The sequence below is a fragment of the Myxocyprinus asiaticus genome, chromosome 7, assembly GCF_019703515.2.
Source record: "Myxocyprinus asiaticus isolate MX2 ecotype Aquarium Trade chromosome 7, UBuf_Myxa_2, whole genome shotgun sequence".
NCBI lineage: Eukaryota > Metazoa > Chordata > Actinopteri > Cypriniformes > Catostomidae > Myxocyprinus > Myxocyprinus asiaticus.
In genome coordinates this window covers 17,472,873-17,492,905 of record NC_059350.1, presented here as the reverse complement: position 1 = coordinate 17,492,905, position 20,033 = coordinate 17,472,873, and the positions used below count along the sequence as shown (strand labels likewise).

Genomic DNA, 20,033 nt, shown 5'->3' with positions numbered 1-20,033 from the left:
CTTTATCTGTGGTCCGACAAAGACACCGGCTTTGACCTTTGCCTCAGACAGCTTAGGGAAGAAGTCTTGAAGGTACTTGAAGGCTGCCGACACCTTATCTAGAGCTCTGACAAATTGTTTCATAAGGCCCAATTTGATGTGCAGTGGTGGCATCAGCACCTTCCGGGGGTCCACCAGTGGCTCCCACTTGATGTTGCTCCTCCCCACAGAGAACTCGGTCCACTGTGGCCAGTCCCGCCTGTGGTAGTGCGCCTTGGTGTCCCTGCTGTCCAAAAGGCAAAGATAGCAGGGAAACTTGGTAAAACCACCTTGGAGACCCATCAAGAATGCCACCATTTTGAAGTCTCCTATGACCTCCCAGCCGTGCTCATCATACTTCAGCAAGGTCTTGATGCTGTTGTAATCCTCTTTGAGGTGCACCGAGTGAGCCAGGGGAAGAGACGGGTACTTGTTACCATTATGGACCAGCACGGCTTTGAATATTACTTTAGTATAAATACATGTTAATTTGGATTCATATGTTGTTTTTTCTGACTTTGTGAACAAAAAGACACAAATTTGCCCATTTTCTCATTGGAAATAGGTACATTTCAAAATATCACTGTCCTGGTCACAAAAGCAAAGTTTGTGGGGAATAATAGCCATTTTCAATACTTTTGAGGAATAAGCAATTAGGAAATTACACTTACTACCCAGAAAAAAATAAATAAAATAAAAAATTGTTACACAGTGTTATCACATTACGCATGCAGCTAACATTGACAAAATGCACAGGTTACGAATGACTAATATAGATATTATTTACCAAAATATAAGTGATGTTCATTAGTTGCACAAAATATACTGTATATTATATTAAAAAAAAAATTAAAAAAAATATTTGAATATATCTGAAGTGAAAAGAATGGCCAACATGATAGTGTTTTTTAGTAGTCACAAACATGGTTGGGTACCTTTCATATATTAATGCACTTAATTTATGAAAACAGAGAATAGAGAGTCTATCTGTACTGGAGAAAACTCTTGAGCAACGTAGGCAGTTTGAGATGAGGGATCAGGTGCAGTCTGGATCGGCCCATGTAATTTCGGATACTCAGTCGACACAGCTGACATAGAGACACTGGTGTGGCTATCCAAGAAGAGAGTAAAGGTTAGCATTAAAACATCATTAGGGGCCATTTACTCAGGTCACATTTTTGTTTTCAAACTCAGCTAGATGGCATGGCATCTTAAAAATGTGGTGCTAATGTTGCTAGGTACTAAAAAAAACAGATGTGAAGCAACGATCAAAGACGTTCACCTAGCACATATTAACACAGGCAATTAAAAAAGTGCAGACTGATGCAAGAACTCTTTATGTGTGAATGGCCCTTCGTAGATGATTAATGTCTACAACAGCTTTCAAACAGTCAACTGAGTGGTAACAATAACCAAAAAGCTATCAGATATCAAAATTAGCAGCTAAGAAAACAAACATTACCCTCATAAAGCAGGAGCATGCCCTCTGCTGTACTGCTGGGTGGTGCTGTCTCCACCGGCTTTTGTAGTTCCAGGTTGCGAGTGTTGATGTTAGCCCCGAATTCTAGCAGGACTCTTATGATTTCTGGACAATCCTTCTGTGCTGCAGCATGCAGGGGCGTGTCCAGGAAACGGCCCTTCTGCACATTGGCTCCTATGAAAAAACAGATCCTTTTTTTTTTTTTTAGAGCATCTGATGAACAATCTAGAACTAAAAGTAACAGTAAGATGGTATGTGACCTCAGCACCCCATAATACACCCAGTCATTTAAACTGTTAACTTGTTTTGAACAGTAATAGTGTGCACATGGATGGGACTTTGTTATAATAACTAAAATGACAGAATTGACTTTGTTTCACAGTCAGTATTTTTTTACAAACACACCTCCATCCAGAAGTTTCTGTGTACACTGGAGTTCCTGGGACATACAGGCAATGTAAAGTGGTGTTCCTAGATGCGGGATGTCATAATCTACATCTGCTCCCCATGCGATGAGAGCCTCTACACATGCTGCCCTGCCTGAGACATCAAACACATCCATATTTACTTACACTGAGAATTAAGGTAGCATTGATATGTTTGGAAACTCTGCAATAAATGCTATAGATTTATACAATTCCTTCACTTAATACTTACACTTACAAGAGTCACACCTACTTATTTCTTTATTCTTACAATTTTCCAAATTTTGGAATAAGAGTCATCAAAACTATGAAATAACACAAACAAAAGTATGAGAATTAAGCAGAGACCAAATAATGTTCAACAAATCAATCAAATCTTACATATTAGATTCTTCAGAGTATTCACCCTTTACCCAGATTACAGCTCTGCACACTCAGGGTATTTATTCAACCAACTTCATAAGGTACCCACCCGGGATGTTTTTTAAACAGTATTGAGAGAGTTCCCTTATACAGTATGATGGGCACTTGTTGGCTGCTTTTGTTTCACTATCCAGTCCAACTCATCCATTTGAAAAAAAAAAAAAAGGTTTTTATTTTTTTATTTTATTTTTTTATTATAATTGATTGGTAACACTTTACAATAATTCGTTAACATTAGTTACTGCATTAGGTATCATGAACTTACAATGAAAAATTTATTTTTTTACAGCATTTATTAATCTTTTTAAATGATAGTTAATAAAGGTACAATTGTTCATTGTTAGTTCATAAACTAATTTTAATATATACATCTTTTCATTTTAAAAATGTATTACTATATGTTGAAATTAACATTAACCAAGATTAATAAATGCTGTTAAATTATTGTTCATTGTTCGTTCAGGTTAACTAATGTTGTTAAATACTATTAACAAATGGAACCTTATTGTAAAGTGTTACCAATTAATTATTATAAAATATTTGTATGTACTGTATATATACATTCAGTATACCTTTATATTCGTCAAAACTAATTTCAAGCATTTATGCATAAGGCTTTAGATCAAAATGTTTTAAAGACCACAAAAACATATTCCAAAACAAATTCAGTCAAGTGTGTCCAAACTTTTGACTGGTAGATAGTACACTTTTATTGGTAAAACTTTACTAAAAGGTTGCATTTGTTAACATTCATTAACTACATTAGTTAACATGAACTAACAATAAACAATATTTTTACTATGACACTTCCTAATCTTGGTTAGTGTTAATTTCAACATATACTAATACATTTTAACATTAAAAGTTGCATATGTTAACATTAGTTAATAGCCTACATTCTGAACTTACAAGAGCTAACAATAAACAATTGCTTTAAAAAAATTTTTTTACATTAGCCAATGTTAATAAATGTTATTTAAAAATATTTGTCAATGTTAGTTTATGATACCTCATTCATTTACTGATGTTCACAAAGAGAGCCTTATAGTAAATTATATCCTTCAACTTATTCAATCCATAACCATTTACCATCCTCAAAAATAAACGTACAACATTGGATTATTTTGTGTTTCGACTAAAGGTGGTTAGCAAGTAAGCAGAATGACTTGCCTTTGCTGGAGGCCTCATGAATGGGTGAAGGTTGGCACGCTTCTGCCTGTATTTTTGCTCCATGTTCTAACAGCACCTCTGTGCAGGTGACACTACCTGCTGAGCAGGCATTAAACAGCGGGGTCACACCATCAATGGTCGTGGCATTTACCTACCACACAAACAAACATGTTATCAATCTGAACAGAGTCTTCCAAATATATCAATAAACAAAGAGCAAGAAAACATACAGTATGAGAAGTCTTTATAGCCATATGCAGTGATTTAAATACCCAATGTCCCAAGTTGGTCCTGGCTGATTAAGATCTGCTCTAAATTTCTCTCTGTCAACTCCAAACTAATTATTATCCAGCCTGTAAACTGTATTTGTGGGTTGGACTTTTAGACATTTAACCCAATCATATTAAATATAAATTAGTCTGCCAGCACAAGGTGCAAATATTTTGTTTCTTACAAAAACAAGCGTTACACATCCTTGGTGGGTAATATAAATTTCTGCATTTTTGTGATTATTAACTCACATTGGCACCAGCCTCAATGAGAGCCCTGGCACAGGCTACATGATCTCTGAGACAAGCTTCGTGCAGTGGAGTGACATGGTCAATGGTGATGATATTTGCACTATAACCCTGGCAATATGGAAACAAAACAGATATATTCAACATTTACATTTACTTATATATAAGACTCTTTTATCCAAGGCCACTTACATAAACAAATACCAAAAAACATGAGATTCATCAGGTTTATTATAATATTATAAGTATAATATATATATATATATATATATATATATATATATATATATTTTTTTTTTGTAAGTGTATATGTGTGTACACCTGAGAGAGAAGGGTCTTCAGGGCCAGCAGTCGACCCTGACATGCAGCTTCATGGAGTGGAGAACGATCTGCCCATGAACCTGTAAGACGTGAATGAACACACATTGAATGAATCTGCTGCAAAAACTAAAATACTGGCACCCAACATTGTGTAACATCAAATTTTATATTAATTATACAACTTATAAATTAACATAATATACTAATAACCCACAGTTTTAAAAGTACTGGCCTGTACACGTGTGATTTAAGAGCCTTAAATATATCCACTCAACCACAATCTGACTTGATTATTTCTGGAATATTCTTAAGTGAGAGTGGTGTGTTTGCAGGTGATTTTGACACTGCCCACCGACAGCTGTTGAGAAGAGAGCTTGAGAGTGGAATAGCTGAAAATGGCAAATCATTATCAACTATTGTGAGAGTGGGCCAGCTCTCTACAACACAATAAAAGGTCGACTCATTTAAACAGTTGAGCAATTTGAAAAGATTCTACAGTGCAGGTGTCATAAAATTAAATATTTTTTTTCACATAAATATGCACAATACAAAAACATGGCTGAATTTATTTTAGAACTACATCCACAGGCACATGTATTCAAAGAGTGCAACATGATTACATGGGAAATCGACATGCTGCTTCCGAATGTTCATGTACCCTGAAATCGTCCACATTCTGCTGAATGACTAACAAGCGCAATCCCCATCAGACATTTTTGCATTCAGTGTATAAATACATATATAACCAGTCCTGCTTGACCCGATTTGAACCGGCGTCAGCTGGCATGGGAGGCGGGCGTCCTAACGAGGAGGCTAAAGGCTACAGCCTCTAGCATCAGTCGCTTGTGTGCCTCTTGAGGCCAGGGGAGTGAGGTTTACACATACCGTACAGCTATCACATATCTGGCGGCTCCCTTTACATTCACCCCCCTAAACCTCACTCCCATCCGGGTCACGGCACCACTGTAACCAGTCCTGCTCGACCCGCTCCAAGCGGGATTTGAATTGCTGTCAGCCAGCATGGGTGGCAGCGCGCTAACAAGTAGGCTAAAGGCTACAACCTCTAGCGTCAGTCTTGAGGCCAGGGGAGTGAGGTTTACACATACCGCACAGCTATCACATATCCGGCGGCTCCCTTTACATTCAGCCCCCCAAACCTCACTCCCATCCGGGTCACGGCACCACTGTAACCAGTCCTGCTCGACCCGCTCCAAGCGGGATTTGAATTGCTGTCAGCCGGCATGGGTGGCAGCGGGCTAACAAGTAGGCTAAAGGCTACAACCTCTAGCGTCAGTCTTGAGGCCAGGGGAGTGAGGTTTACACATACTGCACAGCTATCATGTATCAGCTGGCTCCCATTACACATATATAATCAATTCACTGTATATATACATCAATCCACTGAAAGTTAGGTTAAGGGTGTGGGTTAGGATGTACAGTTTATAAATGATGCATTCCTGTTGACTGTATTACATCATTTACAACTAAAAATACAACTCACTTTTGGTGCCATTCTCTGGACATTTCAAGTGGAAACTGTAGCTCACACATGCCCATAAGTTTAAGCACCATCTCCCATCAGACATTTTTGCATCAATCTCTAGCAATCTCTAAAACATGGGTTCTGGTCACTATGAGACATGGGTTCTGGTCCCGTGGAAACCAGGAAGTAGTCGCTTTCACATAAACAATAGTGAGCATGATTCGGAGGTTGCATTTTTGCTCTGAAATTGCATTTTTATTACACTGATGTTTATGTTTAGGGTTGGGGTTTGGATAAGGGAGTAGGTTTAATAAAATATCCATTCCTGTTGACTGTTTTATCTTATTTACAACTAAAAATACAACTCGCTTTTGGTGCCACCCTGTGGACATTTTACCTCAACAACACTTCCAGCCTCAGCCACTGGAGGCAGTTGTTCAAATTTCGGTAGAACTTTTGAAATCTTGAGTCCTGACGCCAAATTCACAGTGCAATCAGTCGGAATGTTGACATATGTAGGTCTTATATATTTTACTTAAAATAGTTTTCAGTACAGGTGAGCATGATCTTTTTACTACGAAGTCATTATAAAGAAAAAGCAATAAAAGCTAAAAAATTTTAATAATGTAAACAAACCTACACAAAATGAGCCAGAAGACTTATTATTCAAAGGACTATAACTATATACTTTGCATTAGAGCATTTTTTTTTTTACAATATTCACACTATTCTCGGTTCTTTAATATCGGGTCTACCGATAAATGCCATCTGGTGGGTATCTAAACAATTGTACCCAATGGCATTAACGCCACTGAGAATTCAACAGGTATATTAGGGTACATTAAGGTGTAAGGTACATAAATATTATTATTTGACTGTTTTATGTATCAGTCATTTATGCATAAGTAAGATTTCAGAGTGTTACAAAAAAATGCTTGACACATTGCATTTTAAGCTACATAATATTTTTTTATTATAAATTGTAAATAAAGATTGTAAAAAAAATAAATAATTTCTGCATATTGTTTATCAGACACATTTAAAAATAATAGGTATCAGTACTGATTGAAACATTTATATACAGTATATACTGTATATCTATCTATCTATCTATCTATCTATCTATCTATCTATATATATATATATATATATATATATATATATATATATATATATATATATATATATATATATATATTATATATATATATATATATATATATATATATATATATATATATATATATATATTCTATGTAATAATACTTTTTTTGCACCGTTCCATTCCCACAATTTCTTATTTTTTCCCCTATCACTTTAAAGACACATACACACACATACTCACACACAACAGCACGCACAGCATGCAATATTATAAAACCTTCAGCTCTGCCACTTGATGAAACCACTGCATAAGCATAGACTGACCATAGTGGCAACAACACAACAACCGACAACACTACCTTCAGCTATCCTCTATTTAATTTCACATCAAAAATCAACAGAACCAATACAGAACAGATGTCAGGTTGGTATGTACGGAAGGAGTTTGCATTGGTACAAGGATATAGCAGTTTCTAATGTGAATATTTATCCATTCAGAGTGTATCAGCGAGACCTATAAATAGCATGAGCGCAATCTAGCCTCAACGTCATATGATAACTGCCCTTCTGCAACTGCCATTCCTCGCACAGTGCGTGGCCTAAGAGAGTGAGGTTCCATTCTGCACATACCCAAGTCTCCATCGCCCCAAGGCACATCTAGCCACTGATACGTATACGCCATACCCTGTAAATGAGAGGACATCTGATATCTTGGGTAGGACTAGAGCACACAAAAGCAGCCACCTTCTTTTTTTAGCTTAGCTTGAGCGACGGAGGTGGATTGCCACCACTGGGATTCTAGACTGGCATGTGGAGCTTTAGGTCACAGCTGTGCTTAAGTTAATTACAATTATACTAGACTACTAGATACTGTACTATGTGTTGTGATTATATTTAATGAAACTGTATACAACACTTAGTTCAAGTTAGACAGTTAGACAAGTGCCATTCCAAGAGTGCTCATATTTATTATAAAGGCACTGAGATGCTTTATTGTTTAAATCACTCCACTTGTCTGTGTTTAGAATGTTTCAGACAGGCTGTCAGTCTGCGCATTGCTTAGCGACACACAACTCTTGATCCTGCTTTAGCTTCGTTTGGAACTATTTTCTTTATTGAATAAAAAAATTAAAAAATTATCTGTCCATATTGTGCCTTGAATGTAACATCTAGAACTGTTATATAAAAGCAATATCACACAAGCAAGAGTGCGGTGTTATCAGAACATCTGTGCTGATATGAAAAAGGAGTTAAATGAGTTCTAACTAGTTAAAGGGATAGTTCACCCAAAAAGGAAAATTCTTTCATTATTTACTCACCCTCATGCCATCTCAGATGTGTATGACTTTCTTTATTCTGCTGAACACAAACAAAGATTTTTAACGAATATCTCAGCTTTGTATGTCCATACAATGCAAGTGAAACTTGGCCAGAACTTTTAAGATCCAAAAAGCACATAAAGGCAGCATAAAAGTAACCACACAACTCCAGTGGTTTAATCCAGGTCTTCAGAAGTGATATGATAGGTGTGGGTGAGAAACAGATCAATATTTAAGTCCTTTTTTTAACTATTAATCTCTTCAATCACTTTCAAATTCTTCTTTTATTTTTGGCAATTTGCATTCTTCATGCATACAGGGAGGAGAATTATTGGTTAAAAAAAAAAAGGATAAAATTTATTTGTTTCTTACCCACACCAATCAATCTTTGTTTGTGTTCAGCAGAAGAATGTCATACACATCTGGGATGGCATTAGGGTGAGTAAATGATGATAGAATTGTCAGTTTTGGGTGAACTATCCCTTTAATTAGCAACAATGTACTTTATATCAGAGCTTAGTTCCAGATCGTGAAAAATGTGATATTGGTTTCCCCTCCGCCTTATGGACCTTTATCACTGTGAATGCTGACTGCCTGGTGACTGCATACTAAAAAGCACTTCTTTATTGAGAGACTCTGTGAGAGCTCATAAATATTTCAGATCTTGTTCTGTTCATGTGACTACAGATGGGCTCTATACAGACCACTTGTTGTAACTGCCCAGCTCATCCAGATAGAGAGTAGATCGAGAGACAGTCCAACTATTCCATGGGAGACTGTAAATATATAATGGAATCCCAGATACCAAACTGAAAACTGTCACTGACTGCTGGAAGTTTAATTGAATATAACATGACGCAGAAGGAGTTCTGTTTTCTGAAAACAGAGCAAAGGCAAAGTACATTGTGTTCACTTGAACTCTGGTAGCCTTGCTAAGAGGGTTCAAATGTCGGCAAGCAGATTTAACTAAACTTAGCCTTGAGCAGTAAGACTTGGTTTAATCCACAACTTTTTTTTTAGCTTAATATAATAGTCAGTATAGGCCACATGCCTATAGCACCTATACTGTTTATATACTCTTAAAATCACTACTACATATAGTTTGCAGCTAGTGTGCTAGTTGTAATTGGGTTGTGTGTAATATAAGAAAGATGAACAAGGTTTTGAAACAAGTGTTGTTGATAACCAGGTTTTTAACTAATCTACTCTGATCTCCTTTCATCCATCTAAAGAAATGAATAAATGGCCAGTATTTGTCATATAGTGTCATTGATATATGTGTGTGTGTGTGTGCTACCTGTGTTTGTATTAATGGATCACTGTTCTGTAACTACTGTGTTATTACATAAGCATGCATAGTCTCTCATACACAGAGCATAAAACTATAATAGGCTACAAATCATATTCTTTTTATGAAACTGAATTCAAAATTCAGTTCAGATTCATGTGACTGTCCAGTGTCCACACTGCAGGTCATATTCATTTTTCTGCTGCACTGAGAATTATGTTAGCAGGTGTGTGCGTGCTTGCATGCCTCTGCCACAACGTTGCAATTATGTAATTGATACCTCTACACTGCACACACAGACCACTCTTTTATATATATATATATATATATATATAAATAAATAATTGACTTATTTTCTTTAATATTAACAATTGTAATATGTACTTATCAATATATTGATTTTTTTTTTATTATATTACCTGAATAATATGTTTTATAACCATAAAAATATGTAATATTAATAATATTCATACTCATATTGTCTATGTAATATTAAATGTATCATTTGCCACATAAGGTCCGGCCCTATACAAATGTATATTAGCCTACTGCAAGGTGACAGCAGGGTGCAATGTAAATGCACATTTATTTACATGTGTCGCTAACTCACCTTGACTAGTCAAAATACCCCAGAGCGATCTCTTTTTAGCAGAAAAATTGTCGATGTCCTCTCGCTTTCTTTTCTTTTGTGGATTATATGAGCACTCGGTGTCTCTGCAGGGAACTTCAGGCATGTTTGCATCGGATCTATGTCCTCTTCTTTATACAGAGATGGAGCGAGCATAACTAGTGCCTCTCTCTGATTGGTTGCTCGGCATGTTGTTGTTTCAGAGCGCAGTAGGGTCATGTTGATCACATGAGCGGAGTGCGAAATTACACATCCTACTATGGCGAAGATTTAACTCATGAATAAAAAAACGTCACGATTACGTAATGTTAACTTGCAGAAGCGTCCAGTAATTCATATACATGAGCAAAGCCTTCGCTGTGGTATAAAGTGCACGAGCTCCTCGTGGACCCTGTGGCGGTGGGTGGGATTACACTGCACTAATTTTATCTCAGGTTAAGATTAGAAAACTGACACTATTCCGACGCAAGTTTCCGGTAATAGATTCAGGAATCACACTATGTTCTGATTTTTCCATCTGAACGCAGACAGTTGAAAATCCTTTACATTAATCAAATATAGATGTATATACTGTAGAAGTACATTTTGTCATTCGTTTTATTATTATCATTTGAGTACGAGATTTCTGTCTGTGTTTAGACATATATATATATATATATATATATATATATATATATATATTGCAATACAAAATATAACATTTACAAACAAATAGCAATAAACAATATAAAAACAGTAAGACAAAGCACCTTATATTGTCTTATAAGTACACCATAAAAGTAATTAGACTTCAGAGAAAACGGCATATGTCCTGTTATGTCATTTGGAGCATGATTTGATAATCAAAACACGTCAGTTATGGGTTTGTTGTTGTCAGAAGCCTAGCTGCAAAGTTGTCCAAATAAACTGAAGAGTAAGCTGCATATCATACGGAATGTGTTGCTTAAAATAAGATATATTTTATTATTCACTTTGAGTGTATTGTTGTTGCACATTTTTCAATTTAATTTCAATTTATAACATTTCAGTTGTGATCCATTGCACAAATGTTATTAAGCAGGTAATATACAGGGTGGAACAGAACAGAATAGAATAAGAATGAAAAGTGACTGACAGAACGTGAGTTAATGAAAACCATACATACATACATAAGAGCATTTCCACAGACAACAAAATCTTTACATCTGTGTTTACCTTCAGGCTGCAGAGATTCAAAGAATGTAGTTAATATGCAAATCTGTAAACAATCTCTTTATAAACCGAATAAATCACTGATCACTGAGGATGTGAAGATTTTGAGGATGTGAGGGAGCAGTTTTATTTGTACATTATTTTGGCATCATACATTTTTCGTACAACATATGAAACAGGCTACAGCTTTTTAAACATATAAAACTATCATCTATATATCCAAACTCTACCCAGCGATTAAAACAAAAACTGTTATGAGACAATAATTGTCTTTAACTCACTGTGAGATAAGAATAAACTGACCCAGTTTTCTTTGTTACAAAATAGGCCATGCTACAGAACCGTCATCTGTCACTTCCAAACAAACTTTTTCCAGTGCACTTTACAAGCAGACATAAAAAGTGATATGACCAATCTCACCCCACAGACAGATCTCAGAACATGCTCCAAAATTTATAATCCGCATAAATCCCAGTTTAGCCTACTTACTGTGCCCTTGGCCAAAATCATAGAACTCGGCTGCGATCCGGGCCGCCTCCTTACGGTTTCCTTTAACCACGTAGAAGTGGGTCAGTATATTTAAACTGATCTTGACAAAGAGTTTGAAGCAAAAAAGGACAAAAATCGAGAGATAGACATTGGAATACTGCGGGCCGATAGGCCGCTCCTCCAGAATCTCAGTCATTGCTGCTGCTCAGTCACAGTAAATGTTTTGGAATGGGATCCAGGGATGTGTTGATGGGGATCATATGCCAGGCCAGCCCAGTTTTTCCCGAGGCAGCTGGGCTCAGAGTAGGGATATTTAGTATCATATCAGTAGTTGGTTGGATGACGCAGATTTACTTTCAGCTGAATGGGCCCCTTGATTGAAGTGTTTGTCACTCAACAGTTTGTTTATAATGTATTATTACTGATTTGTATTTTACTGTATTGCTTGGTGATAAATAATGTGTTCAGATGCTTTAAGAATCAACTTCAGTACATTTTGTGATTATTTGCTAAAGGGATTGTTCACCCAAAAAGGAAAATTCTCTCATCATTTACTCGCCCTCATGCCATCCCAGATGTGTATGACTTTATCTTCTTCTGTAAATCACAAACAAAGATTTTTATTAGAATATTTTAGCTCTGTTGGTCCTTTCAATGCAAGTGAATGGTGTCTGAAAATCTGAAGCTCCAAAATCAGAATCAGAATGAGCTTTATTATTAAGGATTTGTCATGGTGACAGAAACTTCCAGTGCAAATGCAACATATATACATTTAAACATATATAGTGACATAAAAAAAATCTGAAAAAAGAGAAATATACAATAGAGCAATAATGTTGTTCGAATATTTTATATACAGTTATACAGTTATGTGCAGGTGATGTATTGAAGAAGAGGTAGGATATGTTAAAGAATATAAATGAAATATGGATATAAGTAGGAATGGATGGACTGAATATTTCACCTGGTTGTACTGATAAAAGGAAAGTATTTGGGGGCAGATTTAACTGTTCATGAGGTGGATGGCCTGAGAGACAAACTGTTCCTGTGCCTGGCTGTTCTGGTGCTCAGTGCTCTGTAGTGCCGGCCAGAGGGCAACAGTTCAAAAAGGAAGTGTGCTGGGTGAATGGGGTCACGAGTGATTTTACCAGCCCTTTTCGTCACTCTGGATGTGCACAGTTCTAGCATGGTTAGGGGAGCGCCAATAATCCTCTCAGCAGTCTGAACAATCCTTTGAAGTCTTCTGATGTCTGACTAGGTAGCTGAACCAAACCAGACAGTTATAGAAGTGCAAAAGACAGACTCAATGACTGCTGAGTAGAACTGTATCAGCAGCGCCTGTGGCAGGTTGAACTTCCTCAGCTGGCGAAGGAAGTACAACCTCTGCTGGGCTTTTTTCAAAATTTAGTCTATGTGGGTCTACCACTTCAGATCCTGTGAAATGGTAGTGCCCAGGAACCTGAATGAGTCCACTGCTGCCACAGTGCTATTCAGAATGGTGAGCGGGGGTAATGTTAGTGTGTTCCTCCTAAAGTCCACTGTCATTTCCACTGTTTTAAGCATGTTCAGTTCTAGATTGTTTTGACTGCACCAGATGGCTGTTCAACTTCCCTTCTGTATGCACTCATCGGCATCTTGGATGAGGCCAATGACTGTAGTGTCATCTGCAAACTTCAGAAGCTTAACAGAGGAGTCCTTGGCGGTGCAGTCATTTGTGTGCAGGGAGAAGAGTAGTAGGGAGATGGGGGCACCAGTGCTGACTGTACATGTGCTGGTAAATTTCCTTATTCTCACTAGCTGCTGCCTGACTGTCAGAAAGCTGGTGATCCGCTGACAGATAGAGGCAGGAACAGAGAGCTGTGTTAATTTAGTCCATAGGAGAGAGCGGTTGATAGTGTTAAAAGCCAAACTTAAGTCAACAAATAGTATCCTTGCATAAGTCCCTGGTCTGTCTAGATGCTGAATTATGTAATGCAGTCCCATATTGACTGCATCATCCACAGACCTGTTTGCTCCATAGGCAAACTGCAGGGTTCAGTGATGTCCTTCAGGTGGGACAACACCAGTCTCTCAAATGACTTCATGACCACAGATGTCAGAGCGACAGGTCTGTAGTCATTAAGTCCTTTGATCTTGGGTTTCTTTGGGACGGGGATGATTGTGGAGCGTTTGAAGCAGCAGGGTACTTCACACTGCTCCAGTGATCTGTTGAAGATGTGTGTGAAGATGGGGGCCAGCTGGTCAGCACAGGATTTTAGTGGGTGAAACACCATCTGGGCCCTGTGCTTTTCTTGTATTCTGTTTCCGGAAGACCCGGCACACATCCTCTTCACAGATCTCAAGTGCAGGTAGAGTAGCAGGAGAGGTGAGGAGAAGGTGGCAGGAGGTGTAAATGTGTGTGCTGTGAAGGTCAGAGCGGTGTGGGGTGTGAGTTTGGGCTTTTCAAATCTACAGTAAAACACATTTAGGTCGTCAGCCAATTATTGATTCTGTACAGTGTTGGGAGATGGTGTCTTGTAGTTTGTAAAGTCTTTCAGGCCTCTGCACACTGATGCAGGGTCATTAGCTGAAAACTGTTTTTTTCAGATTTTCAGAATAGCTTTTTTGCCACTCTGATCTCCTTTGTCAGTCAATTTTTTTGCCTGATTTTACAAGATTTTATCCCCACTTCTGTAAGCATCCTCTTTGGCCTAATGAAGCTGCCTGAGTTTTGCTGTAAACCATGGTTTGTTGTTGTATGTTAAATAAGTCCTAGTAGGAATGCACATATCCTCACAGAAACTGATATATGATGTCACAGTATCTGTGAGCTCATCCAGGTCTGTGGCTGCAGCCTCAAAAACATACTAGCTTGTAGTTCCAGCTCCGCTTCACTGGTCCATCTCTATACAGTCCTTACTACAGGTTTAGCTGATTTTAGTTTTTGCCTATAGATCGGAAGAAGATGAACCAGACAGTGACCAGAGAGTCCCAAAGTTGCTCGAGGAACAGAGTGATATGCACCCTTTATTGCTGTGTAGCAATGATTCAGTATATTTCTGTCTCTGGTGGGGCATGTAATGTGCTGTCTGTATTTGGGCAGTTCACGTGTGAAATTTGCCTTGTTAAAATCCCCAAGAATAATAATAAGTGGTCTGGGTATTGTTGTTCCATGTCTGTGATCTGATCAACCAGCTGTTGCAGCGCTGCACTCACACATGCATTTGGTGGAATATAAACACACACAAGAATCCACGGCGAGTAGAAAGGATTACAGTTTATGAAGAGCTCCTCTAAATTAGGACAGCACATCCTCTTCAGCTTTGTTACATCTGTACATAACAATCATTGATGTAAAAACATGTTCCACCGCCTCTCGTTTTCCCCGTTAACTCCACGGTGCGATCCGCTCTGAACAGCTGGAAGTCCGGTAGATGTAATGCGCTGTCCGGAAAGGTTTCACTCAGCCAGGTTTCCGTAAAGCACAATGCAGCAGAGTTTGAAAAGTCCTAATTTTTGCAGGTGAGAAGTAATTTGTCTGTTTTGTTAGGAAGAGAGCACTGTCGGAGCTTGACCAGCGTACTGGTTCGCTTCCCATGCTTGCGTCTTTTAATGCGCTTGTACAGAACCGCTGCTCCTCCAACTAAAATGTCCAGCAAAATGTCTGAATAATCAGAAACCGGTAAAAGATTGTCTCATTTGTGCTGCCGAATTTTCAGCAGCTCGTCTTTGGTAAAACTGATCTGAAATAAATTACTAAACAAAGGACAAACAAACAAAAACAGCAAAAGAACTGGAGAGCTCCATACCGAGGCGGCCATCCGCGGCGCCATGATGATAAAAAAAAAAATGCACATAAAGGGAGCTCATAATCTATAAGACTCCAGTGGTTAAATCCATATCTTCAAAAGCAATATGATATGTGTGGTTTAGAAACATATCAAAAGTCCTTTTTTCTTTCAAATCTTCACTTTTACTTTTACATGTGAAAGTGAAACTAAACAGGTGCCACATGTGACTTTCAGATGTGAAAGTGGAGATTTATAGTAAAAAAGGGCTTAAATAGTGATTTGTTTCTCACCCACACTTTATCACTTTTGAAGAGAGTCTTATGGATTACCTTTATGCTGGTTTTATCTGCTTTTTGGACCTTCAGATTTCTGGCCACCATTCACTTGCAGTGAAAGGAACAACTGAGCAGAGACATTCTTCTAAAAATCTCCATTTGTGTTCTGCTGAAGAATGAAAGTCATACATATCTGGGATGGCATGAGGGTGAGTAAATGATGAGAGAATTTACATTTTTGGGTGAACTATCCCTTTACAGCCTTCATGTGAAATGTTTTGCATCAAAAGGGGTTATTTATTTAATTAAGTCAATTAATTTAGCTTATTTTGTTTGACTGTAGTGTACTGCCACTTTACTGTACTGTAATAATATTGTGAACGTATTACTGCATCATAACAAATCTATACTCTACAGTAGCTACTGTGCTTTTTACCTTTTACCATGTATCTATTCCATAACAACTTTTTAAAATGTAGTTTTATATATAGATAATTGTGCATCGTTGTCTGTATCTTATGTTTCCGCACTGGAAGCCTCGACACAATCGTGTAAATGCCTGCTGTACCCTGATAGGGAGCCCCTTACCTAACCCTTTCCCTAACCTTAACTGAGTGGAAGTGACGCCCCCTTTTGGAGATGGCGCAACCCCCTTTGGAGTAACCACGCCCCCTCTGGAGTAACCCCACCCTGTTTTGGAGATCCCACCCCCACTTGGAGGTCTCCGGCCTGCAGCTTTACCTACTTGACAGACTAGCCCAATAGTATCCAGCTGTTTCAGGACAGCAGCGCCGGGCCGGCAGTCACCGGGCGGAAGTGAGGGCGGAGTTATTGACAACAGAACAAGCATGGCGGAGAGCACGGCGAGTTATCTGTAATGTTTCTGTTATTATGTGGTGAACAATTAATTTATATATTAAGTTAAGTGTTTATCTGCTAAATACTGAATCGGTGCATATCTTTCTCATTTTATTATTGAAGCTTGAATTTGTTGTCATGCTTTATTGTATAGAATATTTTTCTGTGGACAGTTCGATTACTTTTTGGATTGGGTGTTGTAAATGGGCTTTGCGATGAAGTCACTGTATGTTTTGTATTAATTATTTATGAATGGTAATACAAAATGGTGAATGGTTTGTTCCACTTCTGTTATATTTATGGTTTTGAGTTTATGGTACCTATACCCTTGAGTGCTCTTAGTATTTTATTGAATTTGTCAAAGCTGAGAAATGTGTGTGGTGCATCTTTCCCTTGTAGAGACATATTACGATTCAGAGAGGTGAAACATTACCTCAACTGCAACAGTGCAAAAATTACCACTGCCCTTTTTGAGTGGCCAGTGTGTTTAAGCTGACCAGACTGGACAAATAAAAATTGCATCTTCAAAGCAAGTTAAAATACAGGAGCTCTTTAGCTCAATTGGAAGAGTATGGAACATGCTTAACCTGACATTTTTATGATAGTGTCAACACTTATTTGCATAGTATTTTATATATATATATTTTTTATGCATTTACTTTTTTTTTCTTGAATTCTGTTGTTGTTGTTTTTCAGTATGCTCTACACGTTGTCTTAGGAGCACCCTTTGATTTTACATCTTAAGTAATTACCAATTCAAGTAATTGGCCTTCATACTGTTGTAGCAGCTGATATTTAAAGATCTCTCTATATTTCTGTCTTCAAGTGTGACCTTCCAAACATAAGGGGATGGTGGACTCTTATTCTTTTGGAGAACTTTGGAGTTTTCTCTGAAAGGTATCTTCTTATTGCCCTCCAGCCCACACTACAATGCACCCCCTGCCCAACAATTCGAAATCAACCCAAAAATTTATGTTTACCCTTCAGGAGGCATTTCTAAGTGGAGAACAAGCTACGCCCAGCAGCAATGAGGTATGTGTCAAATATAGACAAACAAACAAACACACACACACACACACACACACCCCTATATATATATATATATATATATATATATAATATATCAGTATACCGTATATGTATTGTTGCAAATATTAAAACCAAAACTTATATTTATCTTTACCATTCTCTACCAAAGGAGCTCCCAGTAATACTAGACATAAAAACAGCTGTGAAATGGCTCCATGCGAACAAACATCTGTTCAGGGGCTCAGTGGAAGAGCCTCTTTTCCTAAAGATGGACAAAGAAGACAAGGAAATGGCCCTACACAAACTTCTAGAACAATCAGAACTTTCCAGAGAGCACTTTACATTTAATTTTCTTTTCAGGGATGACATGGATCTCTTTCTGCAGGAATGCCATGATAAAATGGACCTAAGAGTCAGTTGTTCTTTTGATAAGTTTTAAGTTGATTAATTGTTGTATAAAGTTTGAGTGTTTCTGTTACAATTATGCTGTTGTTTACAAGTTTTTAAAATTATTATTTTAGTTCTATTTTATTATTATTGAAATGTCTTATTAGTTTTTATATAGAGAACGTCCTGGTTACTTTCGTAACCTCCATTCCCTGATGGAGGGAACGAGACGTTGTGTCGATGTAGTGACACTAGGGTCGCCCTTGGGAGCCCCAAACACCTCTGAATTTTGAGGAAAGGCCATTGGGAATTGGCGAGTGGAATTTGCATGCCACTCCCCCGGACATACGGGTATAAAAGGAGCTGGCTCGCAACCACTCATTCAGGTTTTGTGCTGAGGAGCCGAGACAGGGTCCCGGCCATTTCAGCAGGTAGTTCAGTGTTGTGGCTGGAGGGACACAACATCTCATTCCCTCCATCAAGGTACCAGGAAAGTAACCAGGGCAAGGGCTGCCTCTGCGACTTTCGTGAAGACGCGAGACGACAGGGACAGACCGAAGGGGAGGATCTTATACTGGTATGCCCGGCCCTCGAAGGCGAGCCACGCCTCCAAGCTCCAGGCGAGGAGGACCAAGGGGACAATCGCGTTGGACGTACCGGCGGGTGGGGCCTCGCGGCAGGGCAGAGCCGGAGGCGCCACGTTGAGGGGGCTTGAACCCCGAGCTCGTGGCCGTGCTGAGTCTGGGGACATCGAAGCACTTACCTGCCACCGAGTACCCACCATAGGACCGGTCAGCAATGGGGAAGTGTCCTCGTAATCCGTCACAACTGCCCAGGCGTGGGTTTGTGCCGCAGCTGGGCGTGTAGGACAGGGTGTGTGACCCAGGGAATGAGGAAACCGCTCTTTTTCTGAATATGTGGGTACCGCAGCCCCTCGGGCATACGCAAAATCAAAAGAAAAGGCAACAAAAGATTCTCCTCCTGGCCCTCCACCGGGGGATGGAGTGGTCTGCTTACCATCTCCAGGCCTGTAGCGGGTCTCCACATCCCTGGATTGCCCACGTCAGGGGCTCTTAGAAGCCTTCCTCAGGTTCTTGGCAGCGGGCCGTGAGACGGGGTCGTCTGCTTCCTGCAGGGGGCTCTACGCCGGGGCCGGGCTGCTGACCTGGGCTGCGGCAGATCCAGTGCCGTTGCCACAGGGGTACGCCCCTGGCGACAAGCAGACAGGGTGCGTGATCTTGATCCGCGCTGGGGCTTGATATGCTGGATGGCCTCCTTCTGCTTCTTAACTACTGAGAACTGCTGCGCAAAGTCCTCGACGGTGTCACCGAATAGGCCAACCTGAGAGACAGGGGCGTCAAGGAACCGTACCTTGTCAGCCTCCCTCATCTCGACCAAGTTGAGCCATAGGTGGTGCTCCTGGACCACCAGGGTGGACATCGCCTGCCCGAGATTCCGCGCAAGCATGGCTGCCAGCTCCGCGTTGGCCTGCGACTGGGCGACCGCACTCGAAGGTGGGAGCCCAGTCGAGTCCTCGGCGTCAGACTGGACCAGCCCGCTCTCCAATGCTGCGATTGACAGCTCATCCTCTTCGCAAGCCCTGAATGAGACCGCAAACTTGCCCTGAGACGTGCCGGCGGTCTCATCCCAGAACAAACATGCTGGGGAATGGGAGGTCTGTGGGGGTTTACCCGGTGGAGCGGCTTCCATTGGGGTCCCCAAATCACCCCCAGTGCTAACTGACGCGGCCTCATACCCGTAGGTATAAGGACCGAAGTGGGGAGCCGCTGGGGTGGCTTTCCCTCTGACGAAGGAAAGCTGCGACTGCAACGTTGCCATGGTCATGTTCTCGCAGTG

The 20,033-nt window shown here is 39.4% G+C and overlaps 1 protein-coding gene across 2 annotated transcripts; it reads right to left on the bottom strand.

Annotated features, from left to right (window-relative positions):
- Window positions 1-623: 623 nt before the first annotated feature.
- asb5b (ankyrin repeat and SOCS box containing 5b) lies at window positions 624-12,096 on the bottom strand. 2 transcript variants are annotated; one of them, XM_051703005.1, is made up of 7 exons: window positions 11,858-12,096; window positions 4,356-4,435; window positions 4,038-4,145; window positions 3,513-3,667; window positions 1,904-2,034; window positions 1,481-1,672; window positions 624-1,129 (listed from the first exon to the last, which is right to left on the bottom strand). In XM_051703005.1, the coding sequence occupies exons 1-7, from the start codon at window positions 12,051-12,053 to the stop codon at window positions 1,002-1,004; spliced, it is 990 nt and encodes a 329-aa protein (XP_051558965.1). In that variant the 5' UTR covers window positions 12,054-12,096; the 3' UTR covers window positions 624-1,001. The 2 variants fall into 2 exon arrangements, with proteins under 2 accessions (XP_051558965.1, XP_051558966.1); XM_051703006.1 differs by lacking the exon at window positions 11,858-12,096 and adding an exon at window positions 10,160-10,326.
- Between the last annotated feature and the right edge of the window lie 7,937 nt (window positions 12,097-20,033).

Bases quoted from the DNA above. Each gene is read 5' to 3' on its own strand.
- asb5b (XM_051703005.1), bottom strand. From the start codon at position 12,053: ATGACTGAGATTCTGGAGGAGCGGCCTATCGGCCCGCAGTATTCCAAT. The intron at 1,673-1,903 runs GTGTGTTTGTAA...GTTTTTTCATAG, and splicing joins ACAGAAACTTCTGGATGGAG to GAGCCAATGTGCAGAAGGGC. The intron at 1,130-1,480 runs GTAATGTTTGTT...CTTCTTGGATAG, and splicing joins CATGCTCCTGCTTTATGAGG to CCACACCAGTGTCTCTATGT.